The sequence below is a fragment of the Stylophora pistillata genome, chromosome 8 (genome assembly GCF_964205215.1).
Source record: "Stylophora pistillata chromosome 8, jaStyPist1.2, whole genome shotgun sequence".
Lineage (NCBI taxonomy): Eukaryota > Metazoa > Cnidaria > Anthozoa > Scleractinia > Pocilloporidae > Stylophora > Stylophora pistillata.
In genome coordinates this window covers 14,948,019-14,972,662 of record NC_142526.1, presented here as the reverse complement: position 1 = coordinate 14,972,662, position 24,644 = coordinate 14,948,019, and the positions used below count along the sequence as shown (strand labels likewise).

At 35.3% G+C, this 24,644-nt stretch overlaps 1 protein-coding gene across 2 annotated transcripts in view; it reads left to right on the top strand.

Moving 5' to 3' along the window:
- The window catches only part of LOC111332903 (5'-3' exoribonuclease 1), a 56,269-nt gene that overhangs the window by 15,194 nt on the left and 16,431 nt on the right, over positions 1-24,644 (top strand). For both annotated transcript variants that reach the window (XM_088729975.1, XM_088729976.1), the window contains exons 7-27: positions 1,411-1,490; positions 2,187-2,274; positions 3,148-3,261; positions 5,496-5,550; positions 6,380-6,447; positions 6,991-7,086; positions 7,773-8,011; positions 10,300-10,389; positions 10,819-10,975; positions 13,168-13,287; positions 14,134-14,303; positions 15,082-15,137; positions 16,314-16,384; positions 17,612-17,701; positions 18,043-18,149; positions 18,295-18,408; positions 18,570-18,644; positions 20,029-20,116; positions 20,369-20,578; positions 21,569-21,684; positions 22,304-22,370. In XM_088729975.1, the coding sequence (XP_088586101.1) occupies positions 1,411-1,490; positions 2,187-2,274; positions 3,148-3,261; positions 5,496-5,550; positions 6,380-6,447; positions 6,991-7,086; positions 7,773-8,011; positions 10,300-10,389; positions 10,819-10,975; positions 13,168-13,287; positions 14,134-14,303; positions 15,082-15,137; positions 16,314-16,384; positions 17,612-17,701; positions 18,043-18,149; positions 18,295-18,408; positions 18,570-18,644; positions 20,029-20,116; positions 20,369-20,578; positions 21,569-21,684; positions 22,304-22,370 (2,271 nt within the window). The remainder of the gene's footprint in view (positions 1-1,410; positions 1,491-2,186; positions 2,275-3,147; positions 3,262-5,495; positions 5,551-6,379; positions 6,448-6,990; positions 7,087-7,772; positions 8,012-10,299; positions 10,390-10,818; positions 10,976-13,167; positions 13,288-14,133; positions 14,304-15,081; positions 15,138-16,313; positions 16,385-17,611; positions 17,702-18,042; positions 18,150-18,294; positions 18,409-18,569; positions 18,645-20,028; positions 20,117-20,368; positions 20,579-21,568; positions 21,685-22,303; positions 22,371-24,644) is intronic.

Below are 24,644 nucleotides of genomic sequence, written 5' to 3'. Positions count from 1 at the left end.
ATCACGGCTTGTAGTTGATCTCTTTAGTACGTTAGTTGTAGGTACGGAAAACTCATCACGGCTTGTAGTTCATGTCTTTAGTACGCTAGTACGTTAGTACTTGGTACGGACAACTCATCATGGCTTGTAGTTGATGTCTTTAGTACGCTAGTACATTAGTACTTGGTACGGACAACTTATCACGGCTTGCAGGTCATCTCTTTAGTATGCTGGTACGTTAGTACTTGGTATGGACAAAATTATCATCACGGCTTTTAGTTCATGTCTCTAGGACGCTAGTACGCCAGTAGTTGGTACAGACAACTCACCACAGCTTGTAGTTTATGTCTTTAGAATGCCTAGTACGTTAGTACTTGGTATGGACAACTCATCACGGCTTTTAGTTCATGTCTTTAAGACGCTAGTACGTTAGTACTTGGTACAGACAACTCATCACAGCTTTTAGTTCATGTCTTTAGTATGTTAGTACTTGGTATGGACAACTCATCACGGCTTGTTGTTCATCTCTTTAGTACGCTAGTTCGTTAGTACTAGGTATGGACAACTCATCATGGCTTTGGAAGGTCTTTTACTCAGCCGTTAGACCTATATATTTTATCTTCTTTTTAAACTGATTATTTCCTAAATTTATAATTCCTTTGCATAGGTGTAGATAAACAAATAAAGGAAAGATAAAATTTGTACGTTTATATTGGGCAAGAACAGCACAACTTAAACAAGTCTTGTAAAATCGGCTTAATTTTAATAGTACCTTAATCATCCGTACTAAGTGAAAAACAAGAAAATAGCAATCCTATTTTGGGCATGGTCTAAATAGCTTCAATTGCAACAGACTTGCTCTCATCATAAAGTGGTGTTTCTATGGGAGCACACTCTTTTATGTGAAGGTGTAGTCTGATCGTCCGGGTGAGTGTAGTCCTGAGAAGGACTGTTGTCGGTGGCAGTGACTGACGTTTCGACAACCTGTGCGGAAGTCATCATCAGAGTCACTCTTTTATAGTGTTTTGAACTTTGGTAATATCAAACCAGGCCACAACATTACACCTATTATACACTGGTCAGATTGTGCAGTTAAAGTATCATTAGTATATATAAAAATGCAGTTCCAATGATGGCTAGAAGATCTTCTCGCATTAGGGTGTTCCTGAGCAGAGTAGGTCGCTATGGAAGCAAAATTGTCATGCTCATGTAGTGAAACACATTTAGTAAAGTTTACTTCAAAGAATTAAAAATTGATTGCATGCATTTTGATTATACGAATGTGTGTTTGTTTTGTTTAACTTACATATTGCAGGGGAGCAATGTTTGGGAACAGCATTTATATAAAATCTGTAACAAAGCTGTTAAATACATGCAAGTGGTACATTACAGCTGTCACTCTTTGAAAGAACATTTGATTTCATTTACCAGATTATGCTTGGGCTTTCCTCACATGAACCCCATTTTGCCTTGCTGCGAGAAGAGGTGAAATTTGGAAAAGCCTCAAAAAGGTTAGCTAAATTTAAACATTTGATTTAATAGTCAAAGAAAATAATATGAACAAAGAATGTGTATTTGGAATTTACCTTTTACATGGAAGGGATAGTTGTTGCATGACCCCTTCTGAAACTTTTTGTTTTGTTGCTCAACTTTGATGAATATTACTTTTAGCAACTTCACTGCACAATGTAACTCCTGACTTATTTTAAAGAATAAGAATTTAGGATGATCCATCTTCCTTCAAACTACTCTACAAGTTGTTACAGAGTCTAATCGTAAACTTGTCTAAGGTCATGAGTTGTAGTGAGAGTCTTTTGTTAAGACGAGAAAAGCATAACTGAAATTGCTATCAGTTGACATGTTTGGCTGGACTCATTGTTTTCATTATTTCTTGGTTGTTAAGATAGGGGAATGTCACTCCATGATTAAAGTAATAATTATGTCTGAACTGTAGAAGGGTGTTTACTTTTATGACTAGAAAGTTTTTTACCCTTTTATATGTAGCACCTGTTTTCCACATTTATACCCCTCTCTAGTTGTTGATGTTGAAAATATTTCCTGTTATGTTCCTCACTTGCAATTTTAGAAACAACTAATTTTTGTATGTTTATTCTTGTACTGAAGATTACACTTAATTGACCCTTACACTAGGGATCAGTCGTCTTGCATCAACTGCCTTGTTTGTTTTTTGCCTTTTTTCTTGGCAGAATAACACGGCCTGAAAAGACAACTTTCCATCTTCTTCAGCTATCGTTGTTCAGAGAGTACCTTGACTGGGAATTCAATGAATTAAAGGTGATGAAAGAGTATTCTAAACTTGTAGATAAAAGATGATTTTGACATGCAGCCTACAAAACTGCTTGTTATTTAATAATCATTCTCATAAAAGTAACTCAGAAAATTTAAACCATAGGTATTTGCAGTTAACAATTCCATAAATCAATGCAACTTTCATTTATTTTATACCTGAATTTTCCAAACTAATTTTTTTGTTCTTGAACATTGAACAAAGTTTTTAATTCTTTTTTAAATAAACTTTCAATTATTCTTTGCAAGTCCCATGAAATTGTGCATTTGTACCATACATTTCACAGCAGAAACCTGAGTAGTTTAATGATTAAAACTGGGTTAAATCCCCTTGTGTCTAGCTAGAAAAAGTGCATCACTTGATTTCAGCTTTCAGTGAAAGAAAGACAGTATTTTGCATGTGCCATTGCAGCAAAAAAAATTAATTTAAAAATACATTTGACAATTTGATAATTGAAACTGAACAGAGATTTTTCATGGATTGATTGTTGTTGGATGAGAACAATACTTTCCGCATGATCAGTGAAGAAGTAGTCATCTTGATATTCACCTAACTCAAGTTTGCTTGCCAAACCAGTGCTGGTGTTATATGCAGGCTTATTTTTTTCTTATGTGCTTTCTCATTGACAGGTGTCAGAATGTGACAGATCAGTACTTATTTTAAAAAAATGTTACAAAGTCTGCTTTCCAGCCTTTTAAATAACCATTATCACCATACAGTTAAATATGTTTTAATTTGCTTTTAATTAGCGTTACCTCTCTTTTCTCTTCAATCTACATCCAAGACCTTGGACACAGTTTTTCCCAATACAGACCTTCCAGCTGATGAATAACACTTATTGATTACTGTCTATTTCACAGGATAAATTGCAGTTTCCCTATGACCTGGAAAAAATAATTGATGACTGGATTCTTATGGGATTTCTTGTTGGAAACGATTTTATTCCTCACTTACCAAATCTTCATATTAATCATGTGAGTTGGGAGTTTCACACTTAGAGACAACAACTATTACATTTCATTTGTGTGACTGTTATGCCAATTTTTTTCAATTTCTGTTTGATTAAAGTCATAGAGTGTCACATCTTTTACTTTATTTCAGGGTTAAAGTATGAGATGTGAATTTACCATTATTGTGTTGTGCCAATACATAATTTTACAAGGCCAGAAAGTGGAGTTCTGGTAGCACTATTATTGTTTTTGCCTCTATATGAAATGTATACAAAATCCTGCATAATTTACACGTAGCTGGAGGCATACTTATTTGAGAAATTTAAAGAATAATTAGTAGTATATATGCATGGTGTTATCTCATTTTGTTTACACTGAAAAAAAAGTTACATGCTCAAGGGTTTATTTCCTGGGTATGGTTTCTGATCTTATTCTGGAGAGTTGGTGCCTTCTCTGTACTTCTTCTTTTTGCAATTGCACTTACATAGTGTTTGCTGGACATCAGAGACTTTGAAACGTATATGAGAACGATCCTTCGCAGTAAAGCACTATTTGAGCAATAGTGAAAATCAGACCTGAAAAAAATTTCAGGCCTGTACGGGATTCGAACCACTGACCTCTGCGATACTAGTGCAGCGCTCTACCAATTGAGCTAACAAGCCAACTGAGAGCAGGCCATCAAATTAATTCGATATAAACCCGTAGATGATAAATCAAACAACAACAAACATATGAAACATATGTGTGAACTGCGGTTATGAGACGTATATGAGAACGATCCTTCGCAGTAAAGCACTATTTGAGCAATAGTGAACTTTGAAACTTCTGTTACTGTTATTCTCCTTTTTCATAATTTTTGTCACAGTTTTTCAAAAGTTGTTTTGTTATCAGTCATTCACTTTTGCTTAACATTCTTTTTTGTCACAGTTTTTCTTAAATTTTTGTGTTGTTGGTTGTTTGGTGTTGTTTATTCTTCTTTAGAAAAATTACTTGCTGATGCAAAGAAAGATCATTGTTTGTGTTTGAGACAAAAGTATGTTACAGTTTGTTGATGATTTGGCATGGTTTGAGTTCTGCAAAATTGTATTCTATCAAGTCTCCTGCTGTAAAATTCAAAATAAACAGACAGTTAGAAAACTTATCATTGATTTAAACAAACAGTTATGGTTTTGGTCAGCTGCAAGTTAAACCCCTAAATCTATTCTAATAACACATTCACAACCAGAGCTCTTTAATTTGCCACAGAGGGGGATGTAAAGGAGAGGGAAGATGCCTGGGTTTCCAGCATTGTAGAAGTGTAAGGTTCACTGGTCTTGTTAGATGACATGAGGGGAAGTAATATTTTTTAGATAAACAAATGATTTTGCCAGTAAGAAGTTGGTGGCTGATACTTTGGTGTTGGAAGTCTTTTTGTCTGTTTGACAGAGGCTTGCTGGCTTTTTGAGATTTTAGCTATTTTTTGTCATATATTTTGACACCAGTGAGAGTGGAATAAGAGGTTGATGAAGTCACTTACGACTACTCTTTGTAGCATAGTGTAGCATTTGTACCGGTAACTGTTTCAAGGGGGGATGTCTACATTTGTGTTTTTGCATCTAGGTTAGGTGTTGGTGATCAGTAAACCAAACCAGGCATGTAAGGACAGCAGTATTAGTCCACTGGAGTTGAATTTAACTTTTGTCCAGATGATCAAGGGATTGTTGGGCCAGATGGAGTGTTTTGCACTGGTCAACACACCAACATTCAAGTTGTTAAGGAGGGCAAAACTATTCTGTTTGTTTTGTCGGCTGATAAGACTCTCTCTTTCTCCCCACAAAAGGTTGCCTTGACTTCATCAGTTTTAGTTGTTGTTGGAACATAAGCAGTGATGAGTGTTGTACACTGATCCTTCCCAACCCCCAAATGATTCCTACTGCATTGTCACAAGGACAATTTCTCCAGATATGTTTCAAGTTTTGTGCAAATTTCAAACTCACTTGCTGAAGATCTGGTGTTGCCTTTTGGGATTTCTATTTCACAAGTAGTATAGTCTCTTCCTTTTTCCTCAGAAGGAGTGTTGCTTACAACTCCTTTCTCTTATTTGCTCTGCAAAGTACTTGTTAGTCTTGTAGCAAGCTAGTATGTCAGCAATTAGAGCTGTGAAATGTTGTGACCAGTTTTCTATTTTTGTGAGTCTCTGTATGTTTCACACTGGCTTTAGTTGTGAACAAGTTAGAATGTTCTTAAATTTTTTTTTTTTTTTTGTCATCTCTTAATAGGATGCTTTGCCATACCTTTACAGAGTGTACATTGATCTACTACCCTCACTTGATGGTACAGTATTGTGTACAGAAAAATGTCTTTTCAAGTATCTTACCTTTATTCTCTAGGATCTCTTCTGCATTTTAAGTGGGATAGTCATGAAGGAGCTATTTACATGTACAGCACGCATGTTTGTTTGTTTGTTTGTTGATGTTCTGGAGTTATATTTTTGTTCAAATGTTTTACCCAGAATCAAATCATGTACCCAAAGATTAATCTTAACCAGAAACTTACAACTTAGTTCTCTCTATTGTTTAATTCACATGTGTTGGGTCAAATAATGTATAGAAGGTGGTATTCAACATAAACCAGGAATTTGAACTCCACTTTTTTGTATAAAGTGTGAACTGATTCTTGTAATCAGCATGATTATGTGAATTAGTCAACTCATAAATTATTGTGAATACCTGGAGATTTTCTAGTCACTTCTCAGACAAATTCTGAAAGTTTCTCTCAGGAGTAGCAAAATTAAAGGTGTTACTGTCTTCAAAATCAAGATTGTCATTAATCTATGAATCTAGTACATCTTTCAGAGCAAATGGCTACCAGTAGTTGCTGCATTGTCAGCAAGTCAAGTTTTTTTTTTTCACTAGAATTAGAAAAAAAGAGTCTAAGATAAATTGTGGAGAAGTGTTTTTGTCATCAAGATATATGAAAAGAAGCCTTGATTATGCTCCGATTCATAAGAACATACATGTTTAGAACAGTTTGGAAGGTGCTTCCTCTAGAACCCTTCTGAACTCTCTCAGCTTTCTGCGAGCTTTACAGCAGCATGGAGCACAGAGGAAGCCTCTTTGATTGTCAGCTTAAGACCATTTTTATCATTATGTTTTTCACCTAGGTTATCTTCATGACAGTGGAAAGCTAGTATTTCGTAGGTTTGAGAAGTATCTGGAAGCTTTGTCTAAGGTTTGTTTACATTTTGTAAGATGTTTTACGAGTTTTAACAGTGCAGTGTTTGTAAACCTATCAAGTTTGAAGGGCCCAAGGTTAGTTGAAGAGTCTATTCAACTCTAACCCTCAAAGGGTTAGCCACACTTGAATCAGAATAGTGGTGATAAAGTCTAATAATATGTAGTGTGGTTTATTAATTTTGATATCACAAACAGAACAATGACGCACCGGTTTCAATGAACTGAATCAAATCTGCATAAAGGTGTACTAATATTAGTGTGTACTACAATTTATATAGCAATGTAATACAACAAATGAAAGAATCCACCAGCAGTGTTTATGGTAATTGTTCTGCTTTAGATGGGAGCTTTATTAGAGTTGAAGATCATGACAATGAAGCGATGCTTCCAGCATGTCCTGATCCCTACTAATTTGTGAGGTTTGGGGAATAAAGAGAAATGATAGTGAAAATATCAAAACACTTAGAGAAAAAAATTTACCATCTTTTGTATTCTATTTATCAAAATACCTGTTTATTACTTTTATGTTAATTTGTAGTTTGACAGAGAGCAGTTTGAAGAAAAGTTTGTAGATATGAAATGGTTTGAAAGTAAGAAGGGCTTCACATTTGAAAATAACCCTGTGGAGTTTGAGGTACTTGTACTAATTACTTCATCTTTCTGATGTAAAATTCAAATTCTTCACTTTGTTTGTGAAGAAGCTGAATAAATTATCTAGGTGCCTCACCTTGATTAAATTCACAAACTGGTCAACCCTAGCTATTTTGAAGAAAAAGAAGACACACAAAAGGATGACAAGCTTCATGTCTTTGATGACATGCCATTCAAAATCTAAGCACAAAACTGCATTATGGATGAAGCACGAACAAGTTGACACCAGTGCACATGCTTGTAATAAATTTTTGTGAAAGAATCAATTTCTCAGGATTTCAATTAAGTTTGTTCTTCACACTGTTATGGATTATAAACAGAGATCCATTTAAAACATTAATGGCTATGAGAAAATAATTCACTGAGGAGCTCTTCAAGTTTTGGAAACAAAGTAATTATATTTCATTTGTTGAGACAGTCCAGTTTAAGGACAACACAATTGAATCTTGTTTTGTGGAACACTGCTTGACATACAATGTGTAACTTTACTGTTTGAGACTGTGACATCTGTGTGTTATCTTTAGTACAACGGTGTCTGTTAGATAAGAGGGTGGTTGAGATAAACAAATTGAAATTTTTATTTTTTAAGTAATTTGGAGTGAAAAAGTCATCTAGTGATAAAAACTGTTACTTTTTTCTTTAAATGTTTTGGGGTTTTTACAACTACAGGCAGATGAATCTGTGCTGCCTTTAGACAACAGTTTTGCTGCATTAGAGTTCATGCCAGAGGAATCTGTCACTGCAAAGAGAAAACAGACAAAAGTGAAGCTGAATCCAGAAATTGAAAAACTTGCTGCAAAGTTTGATGAGGAACAAAGTGATGAGGATGAAGATGTCTTTGAAACTGAATTTGCTATGCACAAAAGAGATTACTACATACAAAAGTTTGGATATGAAGAAGTAAACAGGTATGGACCCATTTTACAGACCATTGCACCCTTTTTACATAGTTAGAGTATTTCCACCTGGTGGACCTTTTTTCTAGTTAAACCATTTCTACCTGTTGGATCATTTGATGTAGTTAAACCATTTTTGCCATTATAAACATTTAACTAAGTAAGACCATTTTAAGCTGATGGACCATTTTCTATTTTCTACCTAAACTGGTTGGATCAATTAAACCATCTGGACCATTTTCTCTTGTTAGAACAATCATTTTAACACCATTTGGACCATTTTTATGTGGTGAGACCACTTTCATGGGTCAGATCTTTTATCTTTTAGACCATTTTAGTGTTTGGACTATTTTATTTATATTGACTGGTTGGATCCAGTTGAAACCAGTTGAACCATGGGTAATTATAGTAAGATGGACCATTTTCTTTAGTTAGACCACTTCTACCAGTTGAACCAGCTTATCTAGTGACTATTTTATTGGATTGAACCATTTTTACCTCTGCATCATTTTATCTAGTGGGGTCATTTTAACTGGTTAGATTATTTTAACCAGCTGTCCGACCATTTTTCTAGTTAGACAATTGTAACCAGTTGGACTCTTTTTTTGTTATCGAGACCATTTTAACCAGTTAGGCCATTTTAACCAGTTGGTCCTAGTTAGACTGATTTGAACCATTTCATCTTATAACCTAAATACCCTCGTACTAAAACCTGCTTACTGTAATATCGCAACTTTTCAGGCCTCATTTTTCACTAGAATTGTAAAACCCTGGAACATTATCTGTAATCTCATTCCTCATGACAAGTTTTCTAGTCTAAGTATATTAAAAACATTTTCTGTGTGCCACTTAAATATAATTTACCTCTCTAGACACTACATATAAAATTGACATGCCCTGCACCTGGTTCCTCTCCCATAACTGCCCTTGCCACCACTTTTAATTTCATTTAGCTTGCACTTTATTGTGCATTATTAGTAATTAATTAGATTTATTGTTAGTAGTTTCGAGATAAAAATTAGTGCTAAAAAAGCTTGACGTTTCAACCTTTCCTCTTTTCAATTGAGTAAAAGTTTTCTAAATTATCATAAAAATGTAGAAAAAGTTGAAATGGGTAAGTGGACACCACCCCAGAGAGCAGCATGATATGGAGCTAGATGACATCACACAAAGTTTTAGAATATTAAGAAAGTGTCAGAACAAATTTGACTGTCTTATTTTTGAAATCTTTTTTTATCAAAGATCTCAAACCAATGCTAAACAAATAGTGTGCTTCAATTCACACCAAATTATTTGTTTAGAGTAGTTCTTGTTATTATTATTCCATTGTTTTTACCTCGTAAGTATTTTTAGCACTTTCTTATTGTATTTTATCACATTTTAGCATTTGCCACATTTTTACACATTTCAACTTTTTCTACATTTTTATGCTAATTTGAAACTCTTACTCATTTGAAAATGACCTCAGAGAGGTTGAAACATCATGCTTTTTATTGCTAATTTTGATCTCGAAATTGATCTCTAAGGAATTACATATTGTAGTTTTATTGAAATTTAAATTTCTTATCAGATTTTTAATTAGATTTTGTGCTGCCCCTTGCATGGGTTACTTTTCCCCCTTGTACAATCCCTTTTGGTTCCCTTATTTCTACCATTGATTTGTATCTGGTTAGACTGGGTAGACTATTTTAACCAGTTGTACCATTTTAACTTCTATGGTCATTTTTACCCATTGCCCTTTTTTTCAACGTAAACCATTTTAACTGGTGAGGTCATTTTAACCAGATGACCCATTGTCTCAAGTTAGACCATTTTGTCCCAATTGGAGCATTTTTCTCTTGACTCAAGACTCATGCCACTATCACTTTAATGTGTTTTGCCATTGACTTTGTTTTAACATGTTATCTGCAAATACATTGTCAGTTTGAATTGAATCAATATTTGAAAGATGTAGTATTTCTATAGTTAAAGTAAACACTGGCACACAGATGTAACACTTGGAAAGTTAATCTAGGTGAACAAGAATTACAATAATGTTGTATCAATTCATTCAGCCCAAGTAGTTAGTGGCCAGAGTACAATGCCTCCTTTAGTTTTAGGCATTTAGTTGTTTTGGCTCAGTCTTGAATCTTAGAGTACTCTGCTCTGCACATTTGCTTACAGTTATGGAAAATTCACAAGTGCTTGTTACATGAGAATTTTTCTTCTCCCTAGTGGAAAAATGGCGATTTGTCTCACTAAATAAATGTAACAGGAGTTATCGGTACATTCCTAATTCAGATTGAAAATTAACTTTACAGAGATGTCCTTGCTGAACTAACCTACCAGTATGTGACAGGAATTCAGTGGATTCTTTCGTACTATTTCAGTGGAGTGCCATCGTGGAGTTGGTATGATGATTATTGTGGTCAAATAATTTTTTCATTTTTGCTTGAAATTGTTGTGAAAAACTGTATGAAGAAAGTCTGTTGAAATAGTGTTGCAGAACTTAAAGAAAAACAAATTTCTTGAAACCCCATCCTGTCTTGGTTGGGTTTCAAACCTGCTGAAGTCGGATTATTTGGGAGTGACCTACAACCAATAAACTTTTTTTTTCAATTCTTGCATGCCTAGGCAGTAGATAAATGGAGCAACCTTGTAATGTCCACTACTAGACCTGTGCAATTTATTATCTAACTATTCCTGTAACTTGATTGACTGAAAAATCCGTCAAAGTAACTTATGCTGTACTGTAATTTACATGTCCTGCTTTATTTGGTGGAACAACCGACATGTAATAACAATAAGTACTAAGGAATCAATCTTTGGCTTTTTTGTAGGTTTTTTCCTTTCCATTATGCTCCGTACATGTCAGACATTAGACACTTCAGCAGTGTAGAAATCAAGTTCAAACTGGGAACTCCTTTTCTTCCCTTTGAACAGCTACTTGCTGTGCTACCAGCTGCAAGCAGGCAGCTTCTTCCAAAGCCTTTCCAGGTAAAGATAATTAAATCAACCTTTGTTAGGGGATATGAAGATATTTTCACACACACACACACACACGCACGCACGCACACACACACACACACACACACACACACACAAAATTTACTTGTCAGGCAAAGATGTTCACCACCAAAGTCTTCTCCTTCTATTTCTCTTAAACCTGAAACTTGTCTTTTCTGGTGACTGTGGTGAGGCTCTCTTATAATCTTATCTGCACATTTCATTAGCCAGGAGGATGGCTTCCTGGGTTGGCTTTTCTTACATAATTTTCAATTATTATTATTTGTATACAGTTCTTTATTACACGACTCGGGAAGTCAGGGGGCCAATAACTAAAATCAACCAATCAAAATGCTCTATTGCCGGTCAATGTTCTCTCAGTATTGGACCGGGCACTGTCGCAAAATGGTCCCGAATGATACGTCACTTGTGTCCCTTTGAACTTCAGTCGTGTAATAAATCTCTTATTAACCAAGCTTTCTTGGGACTGTACTGGAAGAATATCGGCCCTCAGTCCGTACTGTCAAGACCTCGGGCCGATATTCTCCCAGTACAGCCCTCGCGCTTGGTTAATAAGATATATATATTAAGTCTTAATTGTTACTTGTCATAGTTATCAATTAGTATTAATAATTAGTTGTATTAGATGAAGAACCAACACAATTGGATATGTTGTCAATGGACCACTACATGTACTTCCTTTCTTACACGTATTCCATCATTTTGAACCCCATACTTCAGCTAAAATAAAAGTCTGCATCTTTGAAGATACAAATAGGCAGAAACTTTTCTTGCATTGTTACTCTGACATTGGCAATTATGATTGGCATTAAAAATGAAAGATATATCTAAATTGAGATGTTCAAGAGTAGCTGGCATGTAAGTCTTTTTGATTTTCAAGAGAAGTTGTCTCTTAGTGGAATGAAAGAATAGACTTCAGTGTTCTTTACATGACAACTGGTAGGGAATTTGGATTTTTGATGACAAGTGCTTTTAGTTTGAACTTTTGAGAAAATGTTTATGGAATTTTTTCTTCAAAATTGATGACCTTTACCATATTCTAACATACCTTGTACAGTATGTGGTAGTGTGAAGAACAAAAAAGTTATCAAAATGTTAGTACTAATGTTTGGCAAAATCAAAATAATATATTAATGAAGGGTAGGGATGAGAGTGTATGATCAAGGTCATTTGAAGTTGGAGAAATGAGATTTAAATTTTTGTTGGGAAGTTGCTTTAGTTCAAAGTACTAGGAGTTTAAAAAATAAAAACAAGAGTGCAAACTGTACAGTAATACTGGGGTAACATTAGTGTCTCACAGAAGCAAATCCACAAGGGGAAAAAAGGGTCCAAAGTAGCAGGAGTTTAAAAAAAGGAGTGTTCCAAAAATCATGATTCAACGTTAATGATTTGCATTAAACACTAAGGTCTGATTATTTAAACAAAGTTTAGCCATTGTCTGCAATGGCTAAATGTTAACATCCTAAGCAATCCTCAATTTAGATGAACCTTTTAACTGAGCATTTATTTTTGTGAACAGTGTCGAGAAAGCAGAAAGCTATCAGTAGGAAGGACTTTTGATTCAATAAATCAATCCTCTTGTTGAAAAAGCCTGGAGCACACTGATTGCATAAAACTGCAGTTTGGGTTAGACGTCATTTAAAAAACCAGTTCTAAAGGATTTGTCCCAAAGAGATGAATTCATTTTGACTATTGGGAATGTCAATTTTTTCAGAGCTGAGGGACATTGAGATACAAGGGAGACAAAATGAGCTGTTTCTCAAGGAACCAATCTTTAAATGTTTGGTGATATAGCACCACCCAGACATAAAAGGGTGAAATATGAAAATAGAGAACTAATTCATTTATTAATTACATGTAAGAACACAAGAGTACAAAATACCTCAATTCTAAAATATACTTAAAGTATATCTTTTCCATGCCACCTTTACACCACCTTCAATAATGGTGGATTGTAAGCAACAACAGTTGCCAGCCAACATTAGTGGGTAACAGTGTTGGATGTCACAACATTATTTTGAACTGTTGCTTTCTCAGAGACTTTTAAACAAAAACATTTCATTATATTAGGTTTCATGTTACCTCAAGTAACCAATTAGAGCATGGGCTGCAGGGAAAATAATTCCAGCCATAGAAAAAAAATCTAATATCTTTTTCCACAGAATTTGATGATCATGGAACAGTCTGATATTATTGATTATTATCCTGTGGATTTCAAGACTGATTTGAATGGTAAACAACAAGAATGGGAAGCTGTGGTGCTTATTCCTTTTATTGATGAGGTCAGTATGAGTATCAAGGTTGGGATGCACAAGATAACAACTTAAGACAAAATCAGTGTTTATGGAATTAAGCTGTATTCAGAGTAGATTTCCCACCACCAAACTGAGGATAAGTACTGATTTTTGGGGCTATTTTAGTTAGAGCCTTGTTTTCATACTGACAATTGAAAATTACAAGACCTGGTTTTTTTAAGAAGAAATCTTTCAATCTTTTTGTTCTTCAGTGTGTTTTTGTGTCTTAAGGCTTTGCTGAGGCTTTGGACTAATTGAAAAATATATAATTTGCAAGATTAATGTGGCCAAGTTTCTCCTAAAACAGAAATGACATTTGGTTGACACTGCAAAAGGACCAATTTCATATTTTTTGAGGTCATGTGATGAGTTACGTGACTTTGAGTGCTCTCATGTGCAGCTATTTTATTCAACTGTGGTTGAGAATAGACAGTTTTAATGCTGTTCATGGACAGATGCTTGTTTTTATGTTGAATGTCAGGCTGACACAATTGATTCCCTATATCTCCTTCCCTGACCACAAATCAATTGCATGTACAAAGGACCTCATTTTAAAGAGTAGACATTACTCTATAAGAATATATCACCATACCTTTTCTGTGAGGTGGGTTGTGCATTTTTCTATTTTAGGGGGACTCTGCTCCTAGGCTTTGATTACTACATGTAGTTTTGACAACAATTCTTATCGTGGCTGTAACAATGCCCTCAGAAGCTTCTGTTATGCATGGGTACATTATACAGATGTTTCCTGTGTTTGCTGAAACTTCATTTCTGTACACAGTATTTTGTCTTTGCATCAAGGCTGATTATTTGGAGTCTCATTGCCACTAACAGGAAAGGCTTCTAAATGCCATGGGGCCTCTGTATTCAAGATTAACCAAGGAGGAAACTTCACGCAACAAGCATGGTCCTTGCATTCTTTACACCTATGATCCAAGCCTTACCTTTGTTTACCATTCTTCATTGCCTGGAAAGTTTTCTGATATTTCCTGTTGTCATGCAAGGTAGCACTTAATGTGTTTCATGGTTTAAGTTTAAATATTAGCCTTCTAGCCTTATAGGAGCCAATTTGATTAATCATTATAGGTGTTTCTTTAAGGTTTTGAGCATGAGAGTGTGCATTTGGAACACAGGCATAGTTAATACAAGGCCATTCAGGGCCTTGCCTCCTAGAGGTGTCCAGGGGCATGCTCCTCAGGAAATGTTTGAAATTCTCATTTCATTTTCCCGAAATCTGGAGAAGAAACTGACAAGCTTTACATGTAGTTGATACAAAGGACATAATTTCCTGCTATGATAGTCTCTCAGGTGCTTGGAAGGCACTAAAATCATGTTGCAGCCATCATTTGCTGGGATCCCAGAAGGCATGGTTTCTGTTTACGTAAAATGGGATAAAAGAGTTCATGATTTATGGTTTTTTTGTGTGTCAGGGGTATACAAATTCTAAACAAAGTATAAACGACAAAAATGTCATAGTGTTAGGCTGTGAATTATAAATCAGTAGTTTATGATATAAATCAGAATGGAAAAGCTTGATTTGTTATTTACAGTACCAACTTCAACTCAGTTAGGAAGAGGTATATTTAATGAATTTGAATAATGTGAAAATCATTAATTAGTCAGTCAGATTATGTGATGTTTGCTACAGTTTGCCTTGTTTAGTGATCTGCTGTAAATAGATTAAACCTGATGAGCCATTCTTGCAATGAATTACATTACATGTCAATACAATTCTCTAAGGTAAAACCAACACATTTTTTATTTACCACTTATAACATGCAGGTGTGACATGCTTGATAAAGATGCCTTCCATGTTGCATTGCAACACATGCAGCGAGGTAACATTTCCCATATCCAAAGTTATTTTAATTTAAGTGAAACTGCTGAATACAAACCAATTACTGAACTGCCAATGCTTAAGTAAGTGATTTTAAGCTGAGCTTAGGTGCAGCCCAAGTAATATTTATCTAGAATGTACTGGCCAATTCAAAATGCAGTCAGCTTTGTAATTTCCTCCAGTCGAGGCCCACAAATTGACCCTTGCTCACTATAGAGTCTCCAGTAGCTCAGTGGTTAGAGCATCCGACTAGATCATGGAGGGTCGTGGGTTCAACTCCCATCTGGGGCTCGGATTTTTCTATTACACTAAAAAATTGTTTCATCTTTACATGCTCACTTTGGAGGTTGGTTGGCTGCATCTTGATATGCCTTAATGTGACAGCGTGATGCTGTTAGTGAGTTTTCACAGGTGCTTACCAATACTTGGCTGTGTAGCCGCGCGATGCGGTTCCAGTCGAGGCCCACAAATTGACCCTTGCTCACCATAGAGTCTCCAGTAGCTCAGTGGTTAGAGCATCCGACTAGATCACGGAGGGTCGTGGGTTCAAGTCCCATCTGGGGCTCGGATTTTTCTATTACACTAAAAAATTGTTTCAGCTTTGTAATTTAGAATTAATTTTAAACTTTCCAAACTAGAAAAACAAATTTGTGAAGACATACTTGAAATAAAACCATCTGACTTTCTGCTTTTATTAAAACAATATACATGTACTGTTAAAATATGCACAGTTTCCTTAAAACCAAACTTGAATGTTCCATTGTGGTATTTAAGGTTGAAAATGATTATCATATTTCAGAAACATTTGGTGTAATTCATTGTAAATAGTACAATGAAAATAAAATATTATCAGTTTTTTTACAATGCACAGTGTAGTCAGTTGCATGGTCCTCTTCAGGTGATGAGGTCAACTAATTATACAAGTATATCACCTGACTAAGCATCATGCCCTATGGTGATGTGCTGGTTTTCTAAACCAGGATTGGCTTCCAGGGGAAGGGGTTTGTTTGCTCTGAAAGAGAGCTGATTGTCAGTGTTACACACTCTAAAGAAGTTGGATTTTTATAGAATTTGATTTTTGGAAACTTTCATAAGAATGTTGATCTTTGGCAACTAAATTTTCTATCCTAACTCCATCTTTCTTTGCACAGTATATTAACACTTTTTGATGCTTCAGGTCTCTGTGAAGGGGTTAAGCTTGATGTATATTATCCCGGATTCCCCACTTTGTACCATGTTTCACACAAGGTGAGATTAAGAAACATGCAAACCTGTGTATGTGTAGAACTATTAATATACACAAAACTGACAGCAGTACAGCAGATTTTGGCTGGTGATTACTTGATAAAGGGTTACAAATAGTTTGATGGTGATGCAGCAAAATTGCTTGATAATGAGATATTTCCTTCCAAAAAAACAGTTTGAATATACTTGTGATTATCTTGAGTATCAGTGCCACCATTACAAGTAGAGTAGTTGACTTAAAAATCTTGTTTTAGCCATTTTACACTGTCATTTTTCTATGACCTATGTTTGTCATATTGTAGACAGTAAACTTGGAAGCCTTGCTGTGATTGTGTTGCAAAAGACTGAGAACAAAATTTTGATCTCTCTTTAAGGAGGGGGACATGGGGGTTTGTGGTGTTGACCCTTTTTTAATGCAGTATTGTGGTGAAGAACAACTTGCAAAATTGTGGTGTTGCAGTGATCTCAAACCTTACGGTGTATGATGTTTATAAATTCAAACCAATGGTGTTTGATGAAATAAACCATTTCTGGTGTTGCAGTTTATTTGCAGTTTATTCTTTAATCTTTTGATAACCCATGGGTGAAAAGAATAAGCAATACATCCAAGTTAATCTTTAATAAACATTAGATGATTAATCCCAGGCCCTGTTCATTAATATTTTACTTGACCTCTGGATCTCTACCACGTGCACTATTGGCCAGCTGAAGACCAGTGTGTGATAAAGATGAGTGAAATCAAATCTGCTAAATCCTGAGACTTTTTTATACTGCAGTGTCAGTGTGTTGAAAATATTTCTTGTGGTGATGTGGTGTTTGTCTTTTTTTTGTTTGCGGTGTTATGGTATTCAGAACACTTGGTTCCCCTCTTTTAGCTGGCTCTCTTTACATTCAAGGCTCCTAAAAGGAATTCTACATACTGTGTGTAAAATGTTATATTTACACAAGGTTTGCATTTTCACTGACAAGGTGCTAGTGTCTTTAATATTAGAATCTTTTTTAGATTTGGGGTAAGGGATTTATTGTTACAGTAGCAGTACTGCATATAATGCCAAAACCTTTTGATTCCCTCAACTTTTTTTCAAAACTTAAGTCCCTTCTGTTTATAATTTTGCAATAACAAAGAGAAGCTCAAAATTGAAGATATCAGGCGAGTGTGCAGTTGAACAACTTCTGCTTTTTATGCACTTGTAAACAAAACCTGTTGCTGATGACAATTTGCTTTTGAAGGCTCAACTCAAGAAGGCAGGAGTGAAGGTTTTTCAGATGCACAGCAAGAGTCACAGTATGATTTTAAATATCATCAAACCCCAAGAAAAGGTACACTTCACCACATATCCTTCTTGGGAAAGCTGTGATAAGGACTGTTTGGGTTTTGATTGGAAGTAATGGCAATGTTAAAGAGTCCTAACTTTTAATAGTTGACAGATGTGTAGATTTTCAGAGGTAAAGTTTAATAACAGAATGGAATGTAATTGTCTCTATACATGAACTGGAATAATTATGTGTAAAAATTGTCACATTATTTTGTGAAGAAGATTATTTTTTATAAGAACACAATCATTTTTACTTTAGGCAAATTTCACTAAGAAATTATATTTGAATGACTTTCCCATGTGCTTTCCTACAATTATCGCTAAATTACATTCTTCTTCCTTTAGGTTTTGTCATCAAGAGTAGCCAAGGACTTTCTTGGTGAAACTTGCTATGTTGGCTGGCCTCATATGGTGGAAGCTCTGGTAGTTGGTGTTTGTGATGGCAGTAAAAGGTACCTGTTTTAATTGAACTTACCACAGAATATTTGGTTTACTTGACAAGCACTGCCATCCATGCACCCTGTACAATCAAACTTGATCAAGGGTACAGTATATTATATTGGTTTTGTTGATATCATTCTTTATTATTTTTTCTAGATACTCTCTTAAAAAGAAAAATCCTCACAATTCTGATAAAGAAGTATTAGACCAGGACTTGAATGAGTCGGAGGTCAAGAGCTGGATTCACCAAATCAAGTCTGCAAAAGAACAGTGAGTGAAAATATAGCAGCGGGATTCCTTTGTAATTTGTGATTTAGATTTCTTCTGAAAACTCACACAAAATTGGGTAGATACACATTTGCTCAGTACTTCTGTACCAGTCTCATAAGCTACTTAAGTGAGGCTGATTGTTCATCATTCTTATTTTTCAGTCAATTAGAAAGAAGAGGAATAGAACTTGGAGAAACAGACATAATGATTGAAGCTTGCCCTATCAGAGGAAAGAGGTCTGAAATATTTACTTTGGTGCTTTCAATAAGATTTGAAATAGGTGTCTACCTCAGTACAGCACCTGCCGGAGAGTGACTTGAGTGCGACTTGAGCGTGGTGACTGTGACTTGAGCACGGTGAAGTATACCTGGCAACTCACAACAGAATACACACCAGAGTTCCGGCGGGTGCAAGGTCTTATTGAAAGTATTGTTCACTTATCCAGGTTTAGGCATAAGATTTGGTTTCATAGAGGGGTCTGAAGACAAAAAGGATAACTCAAACCCTCATGACCAACTGAAAAGATTTGAATTATTGGAAATTTGATTAATAATATTACTAATGATGCAAAAAAAAAAGCCAAATGTTGGAAGTAAGACAACTGGTAGAGGTATCTTTTCTCCTTCTTAGAGAAGTCAGGTAATAGAGATCATCATAATCATCAGTGTAACCATAAGCATCTTATATGTTATTGGATACATCATATTTTGACCTATAGATGAGAGAATTGGGGGCTTTGCTGGCTTACTGTAATGAAAGTCATTGCCAAAAATAAAGTGAAAGACCGAGGCTTTAACTGCTATTTCACCCTTGCATCATACAAAGGCACTAATCCATGCAATATGAGTGAGCCACTTGATTATTCCCTGGTTTTCAAGTTTTTTTTTTAATGAGAAACATGAATGTACAGCACCACTTGAGAGACATGAATGTACAGCACCACTTGCATGTACTACAACTGTCAAACAGTTTGATAAGTGTGAATTATATGTGCTTCAGAGCATGTAATGACTTGTGATTTAGATTTTATAAGACATGTAACTCATTGCACAGAAGATCATTGCACACATGTGACTCTTGTATTACAAGAGTTACGTGTGTGCAATGATCTTCACACAAATGCTTGTATTGAAATTTGTCTTTTGTCATTCATTGCTTGATACTCCTTAAATGCTTTTCTGCAATGGAAAAAATGTGAAGTTGATTATTCAAACATTATTTGCTTAACATTCTGCCCTTCAGTTTATCATACTTTTGTTTTTTGCTTCCCTTACACAAAGGTTTGAATTGAGCCCCTTGCATTGACCAAGCTTCACAGCATTTAAGATTCTTAAAGCATGAAAAAATATTTTGTGGGAGTTTTTGGTGCTTCCATAATGTCTGTCAGATAAGTCTCAAATTATAATGTATATTTTTAATACAAAATGTTTTTAACATGTTATATTTTGAGTTTTTTTAACATTATATAATTATATTTTTTGAAAAAAAAAAGCTTTGAGAGAGTTTACTGTTCAATCTTATATCTCAATGTTATATCTTTTCTTTTCTAAGCATTATATTATATCTCTTTGATTTCTTGAATCAAGAAATCCTAATTAGGAGGATATATCTTTATTCTAGATATGTATGTGGAGCCAAAGGTCTTGTTACCATGGAAAAAGAATGGTCACCTATGCCAGTCTCGTACCCTTACCAGTTGACCGTTAAAGTATGGCAGCTTTTAACTGATATACTATTTCTGACTGAAGATGTTTTTTTTTTAATTTCTAGTGGATCCTTCATTTCCATCTACTTGTCAAGTGAACTTCCTAGATTTCTTCAAAATTTAACTCCAATTTAAATGTGCAGTGTCAACCTACAAATTTCCACGTTTCTTCTTTCCTCAGCAGAGGGATATGAAGGAAATTTCATTTCTGTTCCTTTTTGAACTTCCATTAAACTCTTGTTCCTTGTTCTTAAGGATATCCATGTTCATGAGTCACACGAGGATGATAAAGTACACACAATTGAGGAACTTTTCCCTATTGGAAGCCAGTGTTTCATGTTAGCATCCCCATATTATGGCACATCTGGTGAAGTGATAGAGATTGATGTGAAACAGTCTCGAGTCAGAGTTCAGCTGCATGTGCCTCCAGAACCTGACTTACAATCTGTGATTGATAAACATCAGGTAGGATTTCTACAACGAGGAGTATGCTTAAAAAAAAAACAATTAACTTTATATCTGCTATTCGAAATAACTTCATACGAGATTTACTCCTTGCTGCAGATTAAAGATTGTAAGAAGTAAAGTACTTTTTTAAAAAGTGTCTTCTATTGTGCTTAAATTTTGACCGTGAAAGTCAATTTGATAAAAACTTCGAAACCTGGCGTTGCACTCATCAGAGGCGGGGATTCACATTGTACTGCTCATGAACAGCTGCAGCCCACATGATGACCAAAAGAAATAATTATTTGAACACCTGCAGGGGTGGCAAAAATATTTACACGAACACACCTTAATGCTGAGATCAAGAAAAGGAAAGGACAGTGGCTGGACACAGTGTTATTGTTTTTCGTGACACGTAGAGTATTTTTTTGCCTGTTGCCACAACATCGAATTTAACAAAATCATTTTCATATTTATTTTTTTTATGATCACAAAACTTAACAGTGGTTTTACAATAGTTAGTGATGAAGTTGTAGAAAGCATCAACATTTTTACAGACATTTTGGTTTAAAATGTCTTTCGTTTCAACTTGTTTAGGCCTTTTCCTACAGTCATCCACTAATCTCCAGGATTTTTCAAGCTGAGCCGGCCATTAAATCATTGTGAGATGATACTTAAAAAATCTTTGAGATTAGTAGAGGCCTAAGGGAAAAAATGCAGGTCTTCACTGGCTGAGACAGAAAAAGTCTCTGAATTTTTATTGGTGATTGAAAAACCAGTGCTTAGGTTTGACATCTCTAAAAGGAAAAGAAAGGGGAAAAGGCATATCAAAATGAGATGTTCTGTGGTGGACATCTAAGACATACAAAAGGAATTAAAAAAATAATTAAATGTCTGGCGTTCATCTATAAAGCACTGAATAATAAACCTTTCGGTAGAATATTTAGGTGTAGTCATATCACATGTGGCTGGGGAATGTGACATTTTGTGTTCTATGTCTTTTGTTATTAGGCTTTGTCAGTAAATTACTTGTCAGCACATGTGGTTGCTATAAAGCTTGGTATAACTACAAACTTGCTTTTAAGAATAACAGGGAGCCTCCTGATTGAAAATGGCTCCAGCAAAAGGTAAGTAATCAAGATCAAGTCCCCCTTTTATCTTTGCATTGATTGTTTCATTTCCTTACTAAGCATGATATTTTACTAAGAAACATGATGCGTACTCCTTTGGTCACGCAAAATTTTCTGTGCAAATGTCTGGTCAGTGAAAGTGTCATACCACGCATTCGAATTATTCGTCAACCTCATACATTGATGATTCTTTTCAAACAACACAGCTAAAGTGCCAGGTCATCTTTCAAATTACAGATTTGCTTTTAATAGCTACATGGCGAAATTCTTCTGTCACGTAGCCGACGCACTGATTTCTTCCTTAACGGAGTGAAGATTTTGCGAGCATACCACATAGATTTAATGTCGCAAATTACAGATTTCCATATTGCAAATAAGTTTTGATTGATTTCGCAAATAACTGATTTTCATTTCGTCTCATTTCGGTTCGCAAATCACAGTAAGCAGTTTCGAAGTAATGGCATGTATCTCCTGGTTGGGCGACATTTTAGTGATAAGTTACAAATGTAATAGATTAGAAGTGCAAAGTTACGCTAAGCTATTATTTGTTCCTCAACATGGATTACTTATAAATGTTGCACTTATTAAGTGTTTTTTTTTTTTTCCTGCTTTCAAGTTCATCTGGTGGGACAGCAAAGGTTGATATTGGACTCAACATGAAATTCAGTAAACAGAATAGAGAGGTAATTCCAATAAGGGTCTGTTACTCATTTGCAGAATTCCTCAAGAATATTCACCATTTTTAAAAGGAATTCCATTTTTTTCTTTATTTGTACACGTTAAAAATTCCTTCAGCATAATTTATAGGTAAAACATCTCATTTTGGCCAGCTAATCTAACTAGTGGTATGAGTCTTGGTATAGACTCTTGCACACCTTAGCACCTTTGTAGGAAGAAGTTTTTTTTTTTTTTTTTTTTAAAAACCATTGGTAAAGGGTTGTGAAAAAGCCAAGCTGTTTTCGGAATTCCTCAATCGCTAAGAAGTAATGTCAATTTGAAATATGAAATTTGGGAGTCATTCCGTGCATAGTTGTGTACGTCATAATGGATGTAGTTACTAGTCTTTGATGATTGATTTACGCCAAGTTGGTACCAGTAACGACTCATCAATATCATGTTCACTGCCTTCAAGCATCGGGGTACGAGCTGCTCGGTTTTAGTCAATATGTCCTCCAAGCGATTTTGCAGATGGAACCTGCATCACTGGATGGTCGTTTGTGCCAAAGATGGAATTTTTTATGCAGTGTACATCCTGTATCTCAACGCAATAAACATCAACTAAGTTTTCGTCCTGTTAAGGGTCAGTTTATCAGCTGATACCCGTGGGTACACCTTAGTTAGATCGTAGTGAGACAGCCGTCGTTACGTCTTAAATCTGTCTTGAAGAAGGTTAGACTGCCGGTGACATCTGCGTACATTCAAGGTTGTGAGAAATTCAAACAATTTGACGGGTTATTGATATACAATGAGAACGGTGAAGGTCCTCAAATAATGCCCTGAGGTGCTCCACATTTAACTAACTTTAGAATTAATTTTTGGAAGTATAATTTTTTAATTAGGAAGCGAACCGTCTGTGTCGTGGGCTGCGTAATCCGTAGTTTTGTAATTTTGACAATAATTTCTCTTGGTATACAGTTTTAAAAGCTTTTTTTTAAGATAACTGCAACATTGACCCAACTTCGATCATTGTTCAATGCCCAACTGTCAATAAATTAAAGTAAGGCAGTTGCGGTAGAATGTATTGAATGAAAACCTGATTGGTGGCTAGAAGGAATTAATATTGATTGTTAGTGAGATAGTGATATAGCCAGTCATAAACGACGTGTGCAAATATTTTAGCCGAGGTGGGGATTAACGATATAGGTTGTTAATTTATGAGGTCATTTCGTTTACCAGAAATTTGTAAAATGCACCGGAGTAACCCTGACAGATTTGCGCTCATCGGAAAAAATTCCATTTTTTAATGACTGATTAACATTTAAATCTGGGCATTCCTTTAACTTCGTCAAAATTTTGTCTAATCCGGTTGCCTTCCAAAGCTTCAAAGGGAGAGACAATATTTGAAGATGAAAATTTTTCAAAGACGAACTTTGGAAAAAGGAAAATTTTCCAAGGAGATGTCGACATTGGATCTCTCTCGCTTGGGCCAATCTCGATGAAGTAAACATGTGTTATTGACCAAGCGTGACGTCAAGATGGCTGGATATTGGCAAACTTCTTTTTCCTTTTTTTACGTTTTCATAGACCTAAACGGGGACATGAGTTCCGTTTACCCCAGATAAAGGCGGAAAGATTTAAAAACATTTTTATGAACAGATGTATTTTTAAATTTATAAGAGCGACTTTTTTTCAAGACCGCGTGAGAGGTGGGAGGGACATCGACCGAAAAATGACTATCCTCATAATTTAGTCAGAGATGCCTTATAGTGAGAATAGAAACGCGGAAAGGTTTTTTTTTCCCCCAGACTTACTTCTTTATCCTAGAAAACTGAAACGAGCGTCGGTAGCGGTAAAATGGCGGAAAGCAGTGCCCAAACTAGAGGCTCATATAAATTTTATAAATTTGTATAGGAAGGATTGAGGTATGGTTTAAGTCTTAAACGGGACCATTTAATTTGGAGATCACGGAACGCTTTTGAAAATCACCAAGATTTCAAAATCCAAATATCGCATTTCGTAACAAATCTTCAATTATCACTTTCTCCATGCGGTATAACTCATAATCGGTTCGGGTTAAGCTCATGATAAGTGGAAATAGTTTTGTTTACGAGGATATAAAAATTAGTTTGGAGCTTTTTATTTCCGCTCCGAAAAACCAGTCTAAACTTTGTGAAAGTGGTATCATCGGCGTTTACGTCACGACATAATCTAATTAGGCACCCTGTGTTTAACTCCGGAATTCCAGGCACATTTTAGCAGTTAGCACCGTGTTCGATCAGGAAATCAATATTATAAGC